At 40.0% G+C, this 13284-nt stretch overlaps 1 protein-coding gene and 1 long non-coding RNA gene across 4 annotated transcripts in view; one reads left to right on the top strand and one right to left on the bottom strand.

Annotated features, from left to right (window-relative positions):
• Positions 1 to 13284, top strand: part of LOC111269175 (uncharacterized) — a 38301-nt gene that overhangs the window by 22970 nt on the left and 2047 nt on the right. Inside the window, exons 1-11 of one of the 2 annotated variants that reach the window (XM_022848581.2) lie at positions 3204 to 3291; positions 4050 to 4253; positions 4654 to 4823; positions 5111 to 5237; positions 6108 to 6193; positions 6657 to 6882; positions 7898 to 7981; positions 8415 to 8714; positions 9564 to 9863; positions 10064 to 10087; positions 10322 to 10615. In XM_022848581.2, coding sequence (XP_022704316.1) covers positions 3237 to 3291; positions 4050 to 4253; positions 4654 to 4823; positions 5111 to 5237; positions 6108 to 6193; positions 6657 to 6882; positions 7898 to 7981; positions 8415 to 8714; positions 9564 to 9863; positions 10064 to 10087; positions 10322 to 10615 — 1870 coding nt within the window. In that variant the 5' untranslated portion in view covers positions 3204 to 3236. Of the gene's footprint in view, positions 1 to 3203; positions 3292 to 4049; positions 4254 to 4653; positions 4824 to 5110; positions 5238 to 6107; positions 6194 to 6656; positions 6883 to 7897; positions 7982 to 8414; positions 8715 to 9563; positions 9864 to 10063; positions 10088 to 10321; positions 10616 to 13284 lie in introns of those variants that run through there. The other variant, XM_022848582.2, reaches the window with a different exon arrangement.
• LOC111269176 (uncharacterized) lies at positions 1138 to 3550 on the bottom strand. 2 transcript variants are annotated; one of them, XR_015314496.1, is made up of 3 exons: positions 3232 to 3550; positions 2140 to 2348; positions 1138 to 1919 (listed from the first exon to the last, which is right to left on the bottom strand). It is a non-coding gene; the product is annotated as an uncharacterized LOC111269176 (long non-coding RNA). The 2 variants fall into 2 exon arrangements; XR_002685632.2 differs by lacking the exon at positions 3232 to 3550 and adding an exon at positions 2820 to 3178.

The following is a 13284-nucleotide window of genomic DNA, read 5'->3' on the forward strand; positions in this document are numbered from 1 at the left end:
CATTAACGCGCATGGAAGCGCCAGAGGCAGCTTCTGTTTGATAGCATCACAAATAGAGTTCTATTTATTCCTTTAGAGCAATTAATAACCAGTCACTAAAGGCAATTTGACCACAAAACGACCCGTTGATCGGTAAAATACTGAACGTTACCGAAACGACGCTTAGAACCGTATTGATGGCTCCGAAATCAAGGGTTAGTTTTTATTTGTTTAGGCTAGTAGCGATCAGAAGGCCACAACATAGTGCTCAGAGCAGCTATTCATTATAGCATACCCTAATAGACAGTGCTATTGTTAGTGGGCGTGGAGGTAGGTTATGATTTATGCGGAATTCTCAGATAAATGCGACTCAACGGAAGACTTGCGAACGAAAGCTGACGGTTAGGCTACATAAATTCAATCGACGTAAATCTCAAAAACGAAGACGCCAGATCAGTGTCTGACATGAGACTCGATCAGGACAAGTTCTGTTTATCTGTATTTGGATGATGAGAGACTACAAGTATATTTAGAGATATGTGTCCGAACAACATAAACTCCGAATGCTTTCCTGATACTAGGCGTAGTACTCTGACCATAGTATTAAGCTGTCGAAAACAGGGCAAATTTTGTTATCTAAAAAAAACTTTCTTTACGCGCAGATTGTACGCAGGTGTGTATGTTACGTGCAGTGTACGTGCCTTTGACAAGCATCGAGGCAGCTGTCCCCAGTCTCAACGTGTACAACGCAATGACGGCAGCTCGAAACTGAATGAGCAGCTAGCGCGTAATTCGAAGCGTTATTATGAGAGCACGCCATCGAAATTATATTGAGTACAAGATATGATTTGCAAGATTACGGCTTAGCTAACCAAATCATTCTCCTACTAAAAAAAAGGTTAGTGGTGGTTCTGGCTATGGACCTCTGGGCTTCTGTCAATGAGTTTTCACGAATGAGATGGCATACCAGTAGACCTGGCGAACCAGAATCGCCGTGTAATACCAGCAAAATATATCACCAAGACGTGCTACATTAGGATTTCATACATTTTTATCACGTTATGGCCGGAACCGCTAAATACAAATTTCACGATATATCGTGCACCTGTTTGAATCTAATTAGGAGATGTTAATAACAACACGGCAGCTACCTGATAGCAAAAATTATTTTGTTATGAATAGTGTCAAAACGCGGGCACTATCCACTACAGATCCACTGGTAGAATTGTCACAATTATCTCTAATTTTTTTGACGAGAATAGTCTTGAAAAATCACCCTCTCGAGTTCCACGAATCCGTACAGACGTTTGCCCTTCCGCCCTCTAGCGTAGTCTGACGTGATATCGCGTTACAACCAAGACGATTCAGCCCCCACCGTCGAAGCACCAAAGCACCACTTGCTGCCGCCATTGCTGCCTGCAGTCACGTCAGAAATAATTCTCATTAGGCTGTTTCATAGCTTTTACTCGAGATATTCGATTTCCACTGACCAGGCCTGCTCGGAAAACGCTGCCTCTGAACAGGCCAACTGAGTCTCAGTGATCACTGGTCTGCGATTCATGATTTACGAACGTAAGGAAGCGGCCATAGGTTGACCGTCTCCTCCTCGTACAAAGTTCCTGCATGGCCGGTCCTTCGTAGTGTCGGTAGTGCGCAATTCGCGGTGGCCGCATGATCCTTGAAGGATGGTGTTATGCTCAGCAGGCCCGTAGCAGCAGAGAAGCTATTGCTTGACTGCCTCATATTTCATAGCATAGAGCATTTTCATTACGATGAAGAGATTATCTCATCACACGCGATTGGTATGGCTCGAACGCCTGCCGCATGAACCGAATTGTTCGTTGTTGCACAGCCATTAGTGCTCGTAGTAGGGGTGCTCCCGCTGTTCTCGCTGCTTATACTGCTGCTTCTCCGGAACGAAGGGCCATCTGGCGATTCCACTGTAAACGAACGTATAACGGCACTGGCACGTAATCGTCGCAGTAGCTTAGAAGGTTGACCGAGAAGAAGGAGAATGTCGTTGAGTGGTGGTAATAATAATATGTTATGTATTAGGTAATATTATATATATAAGTAATAGTAGGTAATAAGGTATATAGAAATTCGTACACTCATGGACTCGAAAGATGGCTCTCGGCCAGCTGCAAGGTGCATATATACCTACACATACAGGAACACGCACAGTCAACCCCAACGGGGCCCAAGGATTTTTTCGGGTCGTCGATGGCCTTCCAGTCGGAGCACCTCTGTTAAACGACACCGGCTCGAGGTTAGGTAGCATAAATGGCGCCATTCGAACCGCGAGCGTAAAAATAATCACTCGATAGACGACGAAGATGTCACTGGACTAGTCGTGGGACAGTTTTAATCTTGAACAAAGCCGCAAATACGTACCTTCTTATTCAACACAGCTGAGAATATAGCTCGTATTTACAATAAGATTATTAAATATCTTACTTTACTCACATAGGTTAGTACGTCACTAGATTATTAACGTGCAGTCGTACACGATCACTTAAAAAAGGCCGGGCGCATACATAAAACGTCTCGAAATGTTCTTTCCATTAGTGAAAGCAGCGCACTTTTACGGATTTTATGTATGTATGTACGTATATCTACAGTTAGAGTTTGTATGTCGAAGCATTAGTGGCCTATTAAACGTAAAAAGGCCCCATCGTGTTGATCGTCAATAATGGTATTCGAACGGCAGCTGGCGGGTGCAGTTCTTTGTTTTTAAAATTTTCCAATTTTACGCTTGGTAATGGATACGCATAACGATGTCTGCTATACAACGCACTTGCTAACAAACCCATTATCATCTCAAAATATCAGAATCCTACCATATCGTATCGTTTAGTTGCACTATTTGTGCATTTAGGTTAGGTTGACCACCTGAGAACTGGTTGATACAAGCTGATGATGAAGTGTTTACTATCGGTTTGGCCAGAGTGTCGTCAGACTATTTCCTAAATTTATGTAGCCGGTGAACTTCGTTCGTCACAGGCTCTCGTTGCGTCTGCTTGGCCGTGTAGTTTAATCGAGAATCTTGCCAAACTTCAACAACCCCATGATATTTAGTGGTGTCCCCATTTCGCCTAAAAGCAATCAATTGATCATATAGGCACTATGCTTGCTCTTTCCGTTACCAGACGCTCTGTGGGTTTATAGAAAAAGTTTAAAAGACGAATACTTTCTCTATGCCAAGTATACGTTCGACGAGGACTGCGAGTTAACTCGAGATCCGGTACATACCTCAGATGTCACATCAGAGCATCGGATTAATTTTCCTACTTTTATATTGCATTGTTATTGGTGCGTATTAAACAGTTTCGTTTTGTACAGTCTACACTGATTTTTCGCTATTGTTTTTGGCCACTTGTTGATAGCACTTTGTTTCTAATAGAAATTCCTGGAAATAAATTTAACTTGGTCACAGAAAACTTCGTTTTTGCCAAGATAGTACAAGAACCTCGTCGTATCGCATTTTCACGACAACGGTTTTACGTATAGCCTATTCAAATTGGCCCGCCATTAGTGAGAAAACACACATAGTTCCAATGACGTCGACGGTTTTAACGTTGCCAATGGGCAATGACCTATTGAGCATTGTTCCGTGCGACAATTTGAGATTGTATTTTTCACTTTTCGTTACTCAACGGAAATAATGACTTAATAACAACAACTTAAAAAAATAAGTTGTTATTTGTAATAATTGAATGCCATGTACGCCAAGTTGTGTACTAGTCACTAGGCCTTCATTAAACTGGCCAAGCAACAATTTATAATGAGAAAATGGTTAACGTGTAAGTTTATTAACCATGTAACTCGCCCAGCTGTGCAAGAAGCTAGGCAATCGATGTCTGTATCTATAACATAGCACAAAAAAAAAAAAATATATATATATATAGTTTAGCTAACTTTGTTCACAATTGAATTCTCAGTATAACTTAATTAGGCTGTTCTCTTTTGAATACCAATATTGTTTCAAAACATAGTCGCGCGGCTGATTACCGAACCCAAAAAGTAGTAACTTATATTTGTCCTTGTTATCGTATCACTCATCCTTTCAGGTATGGCCACTCAGTTATTAGTAGCAGGGATCGAAACGAGAGAGGAGTATGCGAATGTTTCGTCAGCGATAGCAAAGGGAACGTGCGCCAAGCAGGATCGTAATGTAAACCATACAATCATAAATGATACGAGTCGTAAACGAGATGGTCCGTTCAGGTCGAAGAGTTCAACCTTAATAACGTTATCAAATCTCGAGTTCTGGAGTAAGTATGAGTTTAACGTTAGCGACAGATTTAAACCACGTGGGCCTGAACTACAGAGTGTAGTTATCTACACTGGGCTCAGAAGTACGTATATAATGTTTTTATCAATAGGCTTGTTGACTATTCAGATTCTAAAAACCAGCCGAACTCTTTTTTGTAGATAGATAGATAGATAGATAGGACGCTCCATGAAATAATGCTGGCGAACCACAAAAAAATAGGAACCATACATTTTAAGAGTACAACACTTTTTGGTTAGTACTTATATCGGCTAGTTACCTATATCTTAATCAAACACAATGATCAACGTATGACCCCCCCCCCCCCCACACCTCAGACTTGTAGTAATAGTAGCCTAATATGGAATGTTCTGTTGGTTGTGCGGGGATCTATATCTAAGACTTTCATCCAATCGAAGCCGTTCAACTGAGTCCGTCGTACCTTTCGACAAACGTAACGATCTTCTATAAATCGGCGTCAGTTAAATCTGACATGCTTAATCTGACGATCTGCCGGAATTATAACGAAAGTTGCCCGATTAAACCGCTGGATGCGGCACGACATAAAGCGGTATTGTTGACAAATCAATAAGCATGGGAAATGATCTATTTTGAATTCGCTGACACTTACATGCTTCTTAAGTTCGAAATTAATGTATTAAACCTGTCCTACTAATCGACCGCTGGGTATATCGGTAACGTAGATGGATGCGCTTTGGTTTACCAGCAAAAAAATCGAAGATACGATAATCCTAATCTTTTCTAGAACGGTTGAAAATACGCTTTTGATTCTAAATCTAAACCCTATTTGGATATATCGAATCAATTAGAGGCACACTCCCCTGTGCGATATTGCAGATTGCAGAGCTCCGAGGACCGAGTCATGCATCCAAGTATAGCCTGATCATTATCGCTCGGACTCGTTTCAATGTCAGCAGCTACGTCGCACTACCGGCCGCCATTAGTTTCTCTACATTGCCATATGGTTAGGGGCATTTATTATTAACTGTAACTTAGTACGTCGTCAAACGTGGATATGCACGTAAAAGGAACGTATATTTTCCATATATAATTTCACTTTCATACAGCTTGTGAGTATAGATATACTTTTACTGTCGACACTACGCAGGTCAATAAGCCTTGTTTGGGATAAAAATTTCGATTTATGTTGACAGCATAATATCTGCATGAACGTTGGCGTTCATAGCTATCCGCGAGAGACCCAAATGGTATTTTGGAACAATCTGTTTCTTGTCGATAGGAACTATCTGCCTGATAATCCGATGCGTTTCAGATGACACATGTATCTATTTTCTATAGCCTCGTAAAGACATTTTAAAATCGGTAGGACTACAACTATACTACTGCTTGCCTTAAGGATGATGTCGGTATGCGGACGTACCTATCGTCGCATTGATTTTCAATAGAGCAGCTAATATCCAATCACTTTTACCATGCACATCGTCGACCTAGCTGTTCTGTACAAGATTTTAGAAGACTAACACGTACGTAGCACTCGACCAGCCAGCATCTGGCGTCCTGCTAGAGCTACTTAACTGGAAAAACGAACCCTAGATTGCATTGCTGCCCAAGATGCCTCGTAACAACCGAGTACTACGTACTGCTTACTTTCTGTAGAAATATACAGAAATCGTAGTATTTCGTTACTATTTTCGGACTGATTAACACAGGAATTTCAGGAAGCTATAAACGACGAGTTCTGTGAACGAAAAGCAGCTCCAACGTATTCATTCCTGACTTGTATACATGGATAGGGGTTGCTTAGGTACAGCGTACTTGGCTCAAAGATCTACCGAAAGTGAATCAATTTTGATTCGGTATCGTTTTAATACAGATTTCCCTGTGGCCGGCGACTTTACCAATGTCTTGTCCGCGTCCAACACTGAGCTCAACCTTACAAACGTCACCGTATCTTGGCGTGTAAGATTCATCTACTTTTTTTTTTTTTTTTTTTTTATTACATCAACTTACTTTCTTACAAATTGATTTCACGCTATGCTTAGACGAAATATATTAGGTAATCGTGGCAAACACGATGATTCGCTAAAAACGGTGGGCAAAATTAGATAGCATAAGAGTCTGTTATTGGCTTCTAACTAATCATGGTCAGAATCAAAGCCAACTGTTGTACCGTGTGTATATCTGACTCAACCGATCTGATTCCTAATGGTGGCGAGAGTATCCTTATGCAGAGTTGTCAAGGGTAATCGTTTACTAAGTGCGAAGTGTTCTATGTAAAAGCGTATGTTTCTGCGAGAATAAGTTAACGATAGACTCAACTGAACGCTGTGTATCACATTTTATTTTCAATTCTGAGATATTTTTGGAGTGACCGTTTAAGATTGATAAGTATCTCTTATCTCATTTCCTCGCGATATTTCAGATGAGCGATAGAGATTTCGTCGAAGCAACACCGCTGGCTTTCTTCATTGTCACATTGGAAATTCCAGGAGGAAAACGTTACGTTTTATGCGTTAACTCTACGTTCGTCACGTTAAATAATCTTCGAAGATTTGCATTTTTCTCGTTGGCAGTGACGCCCATGTTCGAGGTGGACGGCGCCATTTACAGCGGACTTTCCAGTCGATACAATTTCACTACTGAAGCCCGTAGGTTTTTCTGTCTGTTACAGCAGCGTAATGTTGATGAGACACGCCGTTTTAATGCGATAATTTTCAAATATGTCTCAACAATCCACAAACCGAAATTTTTTTTTTCGATCTCGGAGCGTACATAAGTTAGATATACGATGCTTGCTACTTAGCGTCTGATTGACATGTTTTGATTAACATGTTAACTAAATACCATACGTAAGATGTGCTACTTGGCACTACGCTTAATGGAATCGGCACCCAGTTCATGTCAAATTAAACGCAGCTCTACAGGATTCCTATTAGCATCGACCTATAAAACAAGCGAGCTGAAACCTTGCCAATCTTTGGCAATATACCGCTGTCCTTATAGGCCGTTTGCGCCTTTTAGGGACCAACCATAGCAGCGTTAAGAAATCTTGCCCTTCTTGTCTTGAAAAATTGTCTTCTAATCGCCAAATGATGCATCTTACTGTGGTACTCGAACTCGGATATTGGCTTTTCAACGCATATGGCTCTACTCAAATCCGGTGAGCCCCTGTAAAGTCATAAGCCGATCTTTCAGCACGTCACGAAGATTCGGAAGGGTCAACAATCAAAATATATAACTCTAACTATTTAAAACCAAAATCCTGTTTTGGCCATTCTGAAAAGTGAAGGGTTTCCGTGGATAGAACTATGTAATAATAATTATTATAATATTTAAGAGTAAACACTGAGACGGAGTACTTTAAAACGTGGCTTTACGAGATCTATCTATCTATCTAAATTTTTTGCATTATATACAAACACATCTGCTCGATCTAGTCACTCGTGACGAGGAGGTAACGCAACGTCGCTTTCATTCTTAAGAGCGTCAAAATGTAGAGAAAACAATTCTTAACGCTAATATCCCGTAGAAGCGAGAGTCCTAGAAGGACTCTCGCTTTGCTTGTTATTTTTAAATATAATTTAAGGATAAATAGTATTAATTTTGTAAGTCAAAGTGAATTTTTTATGAGTAGAACTGTTTAGTTGAATACGGTTTGCTCAGATTCTCCCAAGCGACGTCCACGGAGCATTCGGAGTACTGCAATACCGCCTGCAGTCCCCAAAGACATGCCATCGGTTCAGGACCGTAAGTACTGACGCAGCTCCCTCAACCGTACGTAGTTGCTCTTGTGCAATGAATAACAAAGTTCTTTTGCCTCACGATTCATTGTTATCTAACAGTAAGTTTCGTTAATCAGAAAACTTCGCATTACATTCGACACGGAAATGTTTTTCTGTCCGACTTGCATTTTAGCTATCTCTAGCGTCCGCTTCCTTTTTCATTGACTACAAATGAAATCTACTATGCCATTGTGCTAAGCACAATGAATCTAGAGGGCGGGAAATTTATTCGAAATAAATGCTTCCTCTCTCTACCTTATAACGCCACGATTTTAGCCGAATTTCGAAAAAAAATATCTGCTTAGCGCGTTCGTGGCGTATGATAACTCTAATGGCATTCATAGGAGCCTAAAGTTGACAGTTCATTGTATTTATTTGTGTCATGACTTCTTTTTCAGAATATCCAACTGTACAGAATCTTCAGGTTCGCATACAGGTTCTCACAAAAAAGTCTATTCAGTACAATGTGACGTGGACTGCCCCGTATCTTGACCACCCTGCAAAACAGTATTACACGATCACGTGGTGCAATTCATCAAATTATTGTAGAAATAATCTTACGCACCACACAAATTATACGATAGCTTTGCACTACGGAGCTGGTAGCTATACGGTGACCGTGGGAGTCGAATACTTCACGGAGAATGAAGGGTCTTTCGCTCGAAATGTCACATTTCAAATCACGACACCGCCAAGGGGTAATGTAATTAACGGCACGTACGATAACATCTATGTTAGTTGTCTGTCTTATCGAAGTCGGGTATTGCAAGCTCACGACATCGTAGAGTTCAGGTATAGAACGTCTGCGTGAATATTTCTGATCGACAGTATTCTAAAAGGACTCTAGTAACAGTAAACCCTTGGTAGCTGTTTTTTTTTTTAGTTGTAGTTGTCATGTGTCAGATCAGAATAACAAGGGGTATGCCATTTACAGCATAGCACTAAGTGTAAAAGTATATGTACGTATGTACATGTATACATAGCCAGGCTTGATTTTATTAGTCTATGAAATACTATGTATGTGTTTGTGTATTGGAACAATATATATATATATATTTTTTTTTTTCTTTTTAATAAACTCTACGTATACAATGGATATCTGTGCCAGTATTATGTAGTTTTTTGGATACGATTAAAGTTTCTGGATAAGGTTTGATTGAACAAAAACACAACGCAAAGTTATAGATACGGTCAGCACGACTTTGGTAACTACGCTTCACAGATTTTCCATTTAATATCCTTGGTCGAAGGTCTATGTTTGATTTAGACGCTTTTCATGTGTTTGCTCCACCAAAGGACCTCTCTCTCCTTAATAAGCAAAAAATAAGTTAGAGGATTTTCAAGTTGAAGGACTTATGCCGATTACCTATCTGTACACGGGCCAACTTAAAAAGTTGGAAACAACATGGGTTGCTATGTGGCGAAAACGCAATAACGTTATAACGTAGTAATAACTAAGAAGTACGAGGTATACCAACGTGTTAGTATAAATCATCACCCTACAAGTTTCAACTTTCACTACACTTACAAGTTTGGCCTTTTTACAGTGCCTCCCTTCGTATCAGATATCAAGTTTGCCCTCGTCGGCTTCTCGCGTACGCGCTTTATTTACAAAATGTCCTGGATGGCTCCTATGCCTCGCAGTACTGAGTTTCCTCAGCTTGCTTACTTCAGCATCCAGATTTGTGAAGTATCGGCAAACTGTTTCGATTATTCTACCCTTGAACGTTTTGTTATTATTCCATTGTTAATCAACAAATCCTACAAAATCAATTTTCGTACGATCTACGAGTTGCTGCCAGGCCAGACGGTCACCGCAAATTATGCAAAGCGCGTCAAGACTTCTGGTAATTTTCTATTAAAAAAAAAATTCATTCATTCATTCATTCATTCTCCGATTCAGATATAGGGGCTAAAAAATCTCGGATCTTAAACGTCGCTAGCCTTTTTCTTGCTAAAAAGCTTCTATTGCAACAACCAAATGTGGTCGCAAAATATTTAAACGTTGACAATATTGAGTAATAATAATAATAATCATTACCTACAGGAACAAGAGGTCCCAACGAAGAGAGTACGTAAACAACTTTTAGTCCTTTTTCTCACATGTAATAAACACAAGAAAATTGCCATGAGTAAATTTCATTAATAGAAATATATATCCACTGATACCATCTGTCATCCAGCGTGTTAAAGCCGTCATGAAATTTCTTTAGGCAGAGGTACATACAGGTTAATGTTTCCTGCCCAACAACCCAAACAACAATTGCGGGCCCGTTTTTTTTTATAAATGCTACTTATTTTACAGGTTTTCCCACCCCGTCGGATGTTATGTTGCATGTTGTCGATTTCAACAGCGATACCATCGCTTACCAAGTAACGTGGGCATTACAGCCCTATAAAAAAGTGAAGCCCCATGATACCCGAATTACTATTTGTAAGGTGTCTCTTTGCGAGTCCTTCAAAAGTAACCTGACTTCGTATGCACTGTCTGTCGGTTACCAAGAAGATGTCTTGGTTACAGTTGAGACTGATTATGTCCTGCCGGATGGGCAAGTGATTTCTCGAAATAAAACCCATCGTATTAAAGCACCGCCCTCTGGTGAGTATGCTAGAATGTAATAACAACATAATTATATAACCATTAGTTATGTTAGTTAATCAACACAATAAGATAAACTAGTAATTTTTTTCGCATTTCTGCAACATTGCAGTCTAGCTCAACAAGTTTAGGACTAAATCTCGCATACCGGAAATCACTTCTTTGTAAGCAGGCAAAATGGTCCTAAGTCCGATTCTATACCAAATATGTATCGCAAGCTACTTCTATATCTAATATAGCTATCGTCTTGAGATCACCGCGGTATCGATGACTACGATTTATGAAACATCTTTATCGCCTTTATTTACAATAGTTTTACCTCTACTAAATGAGTTCATATTCCTATTAACTCGTGCTAGCTGCGATCTAAACCAGAATAGAAGATTTGTTTCCTGCTACGATGGAAGCAATTTTGCAGTTATAGGTTTGTAAGCGATTTTTCCCCACACTGACCTTCTCATAAACGGTTTCATAACAGAAAACAATTTGAGACGCTGTGAGGTCTTTCACCCTAAGAAGCTTAAAAAAGTGGAAACGCCATAGAAGTTTTTGTCTTTGCCAAATGGGATCTATTTAGCCTCGATTATATCCCAAAACTCTCCTATTGGATAGGCTCAATTCAACGAAATAGTGGCTTATCGGCATATCCGGAGAATCGGATACGTTGTCCTTTGTGCACACGGTACTTCTTTCGAATTCATTAGGGGCCTTTATAGATTTGTGTCGCCATATCGGAGTACAGCTTGAACCTTTCGGAAGTTGCATTATTACTGGCTTTCTCGTATACTATAGATATCTGGAAACTAAAGAAGCTTAATAACTTGTGTTCAGGATTTCAATATGAGAACTGAAAGAAATGTTTCGAGTTCTACTGCCGCTAGGTACGGCTCTAGACAGCCGGCTCCCAGCGCGAAGCGAAGTGTGCCTACACCCAGTTTCCAACCTAAATCACCGCGTGTGTCCTTAAATTTAGTAAACAAACACTTTACGACTGTACTACTACTATGGGGAACCAATATTAAGGCTGTCGGGACTCAGCGTACCCTATGTTCCGAATACTGTAAATTCAGACATTCAGAGACCTAGCTGTTCTCGCACTAACTATTGCTGTGTCACGCAAAGGAGCTTCGCGTGTACAGAATGCCCCCAAAAATGTGTATACCTTTTCAGTGGCGGTAGTTTTGGTTTTTAGTTCCGCATAATGAGTACTTAAATTGCCAAAAAAATGTATGATATTTTCTCCTAATGCGCATGTTCAGATTTATTACCGTTCTAGTCGATACAACGCTAACAACGGACGGCTATAAATTCACACGTTTCAACGGACGTTTAATCCAGTAGCATAGCGTATTTCTACTACGCTATGCTAAATTTTCCGCCGTAGATTTTATTTCCAAGGTATCCCCATAAGAAAAGGTCTATTAACGTCAGGTCTGGGAAATCCGCTCGTATTTTACGAGACTTCTCCCTTTAGCCAATCTATTTAGAAGGATCTCATCAACGTATGCTTTTAAGTCATAACGGTGGTACTTCGTTCTGTTGAAGTTCCCCCAAATATGTATTATAACGAAATCTTGTAGTATATTCAAGCGATTGGCATGAGAAATATTGCCAGGAGAAATGACGCAAGTAATTTGCTTGAAGTGCCTCATCACACTGTAGATCCTGCAAAACTACCCAAGCTGTTCACGTTTCTACAGGTATTATAGGTAAAATTGCCAGTGTGGATATTATTGCATTGAGGGCATGTACCATCCCTAAAGCGGTACTTTCCATCTACAGCGTTGTAAAATACGATGAGCAAATAATTTGCTGATGTCAAGCTCAAGACTTGATTGCCTATTTGAGATATTTACCGATACCTTTATAGCAGTCTTTCTTCGCTAATGAAGCTTCTCGATGTTCTTGTCCTCGACAACACGTTCTGCGATACTGTCTTTAGACTTTTGCTGTATTGTCATACTTCCAGCGGACGTTTAGGACAAGTGGCCTTTGTTTGAATGTTAACCCTGAGAGTTTTTTTTTTATCTTTACACTGTGAGAAAAGTATAATCAAAGAGTTATAATCCACTAAAAAGCGTGTATATTTTCTTAGCAGCTCTATATGTTTTGAATATGGGTATTGCATTATATCGTTTCCTATACGCATAGCTTGATAAAGCAGGGTCGCTTTGGAGAGCTCGTGCTTCTTTAGAGGGATGAGCCGTTAGCGAGTTATTCATTTTGATAACTGACAAAAAAACCGTTTATGGCTCTTTCAAGTTCATTAAAGGCTTTCTTGTTCTACTTATTCGTACCTAACATATTATTTAACCCCACGCAGTGGCGCAGATTCATTGCCTCAGATACGGGTGTATGTTACGAAGCAGGCATCGTATAGCAGACCCACGCTGCTCTGTCTATATACAACGGTTTCATTATGACCCTCTAACAACGCTGCGCTCAATCAATGGGGGCGGGGTGTAAATTCTGTTATACATTAACATATCAAAAACATTTCAAGGTTACCTGATAATATTAGATGGCTTATGAGGTCCGTATAATGAAAGGAGGCCATTTTGAACGACACGTACTGTTTGTGACATTTAAATGCGCAGACCTGACAATTCATCACACGTGTTCCCTACCTATGACGTACGGCATTTCTATTATTATTATTATTATTATTA

This window comes from Varroa jacobsoni, unplaced genomic scaffold (assembly GCF_002532875.2).
Source record: "Varroa jacobsoni isolate VJ856 unplaced genomic scaffold, vjacob_1.0 scaffold_1360, whole genome shotgun sequence".
Lineage (NCBI taxonomy): Eukaryota > Metazoa > Arthropoda > Arachnida > Mesostigmata > Varroidae > Varroa > Varroa jacobsoni.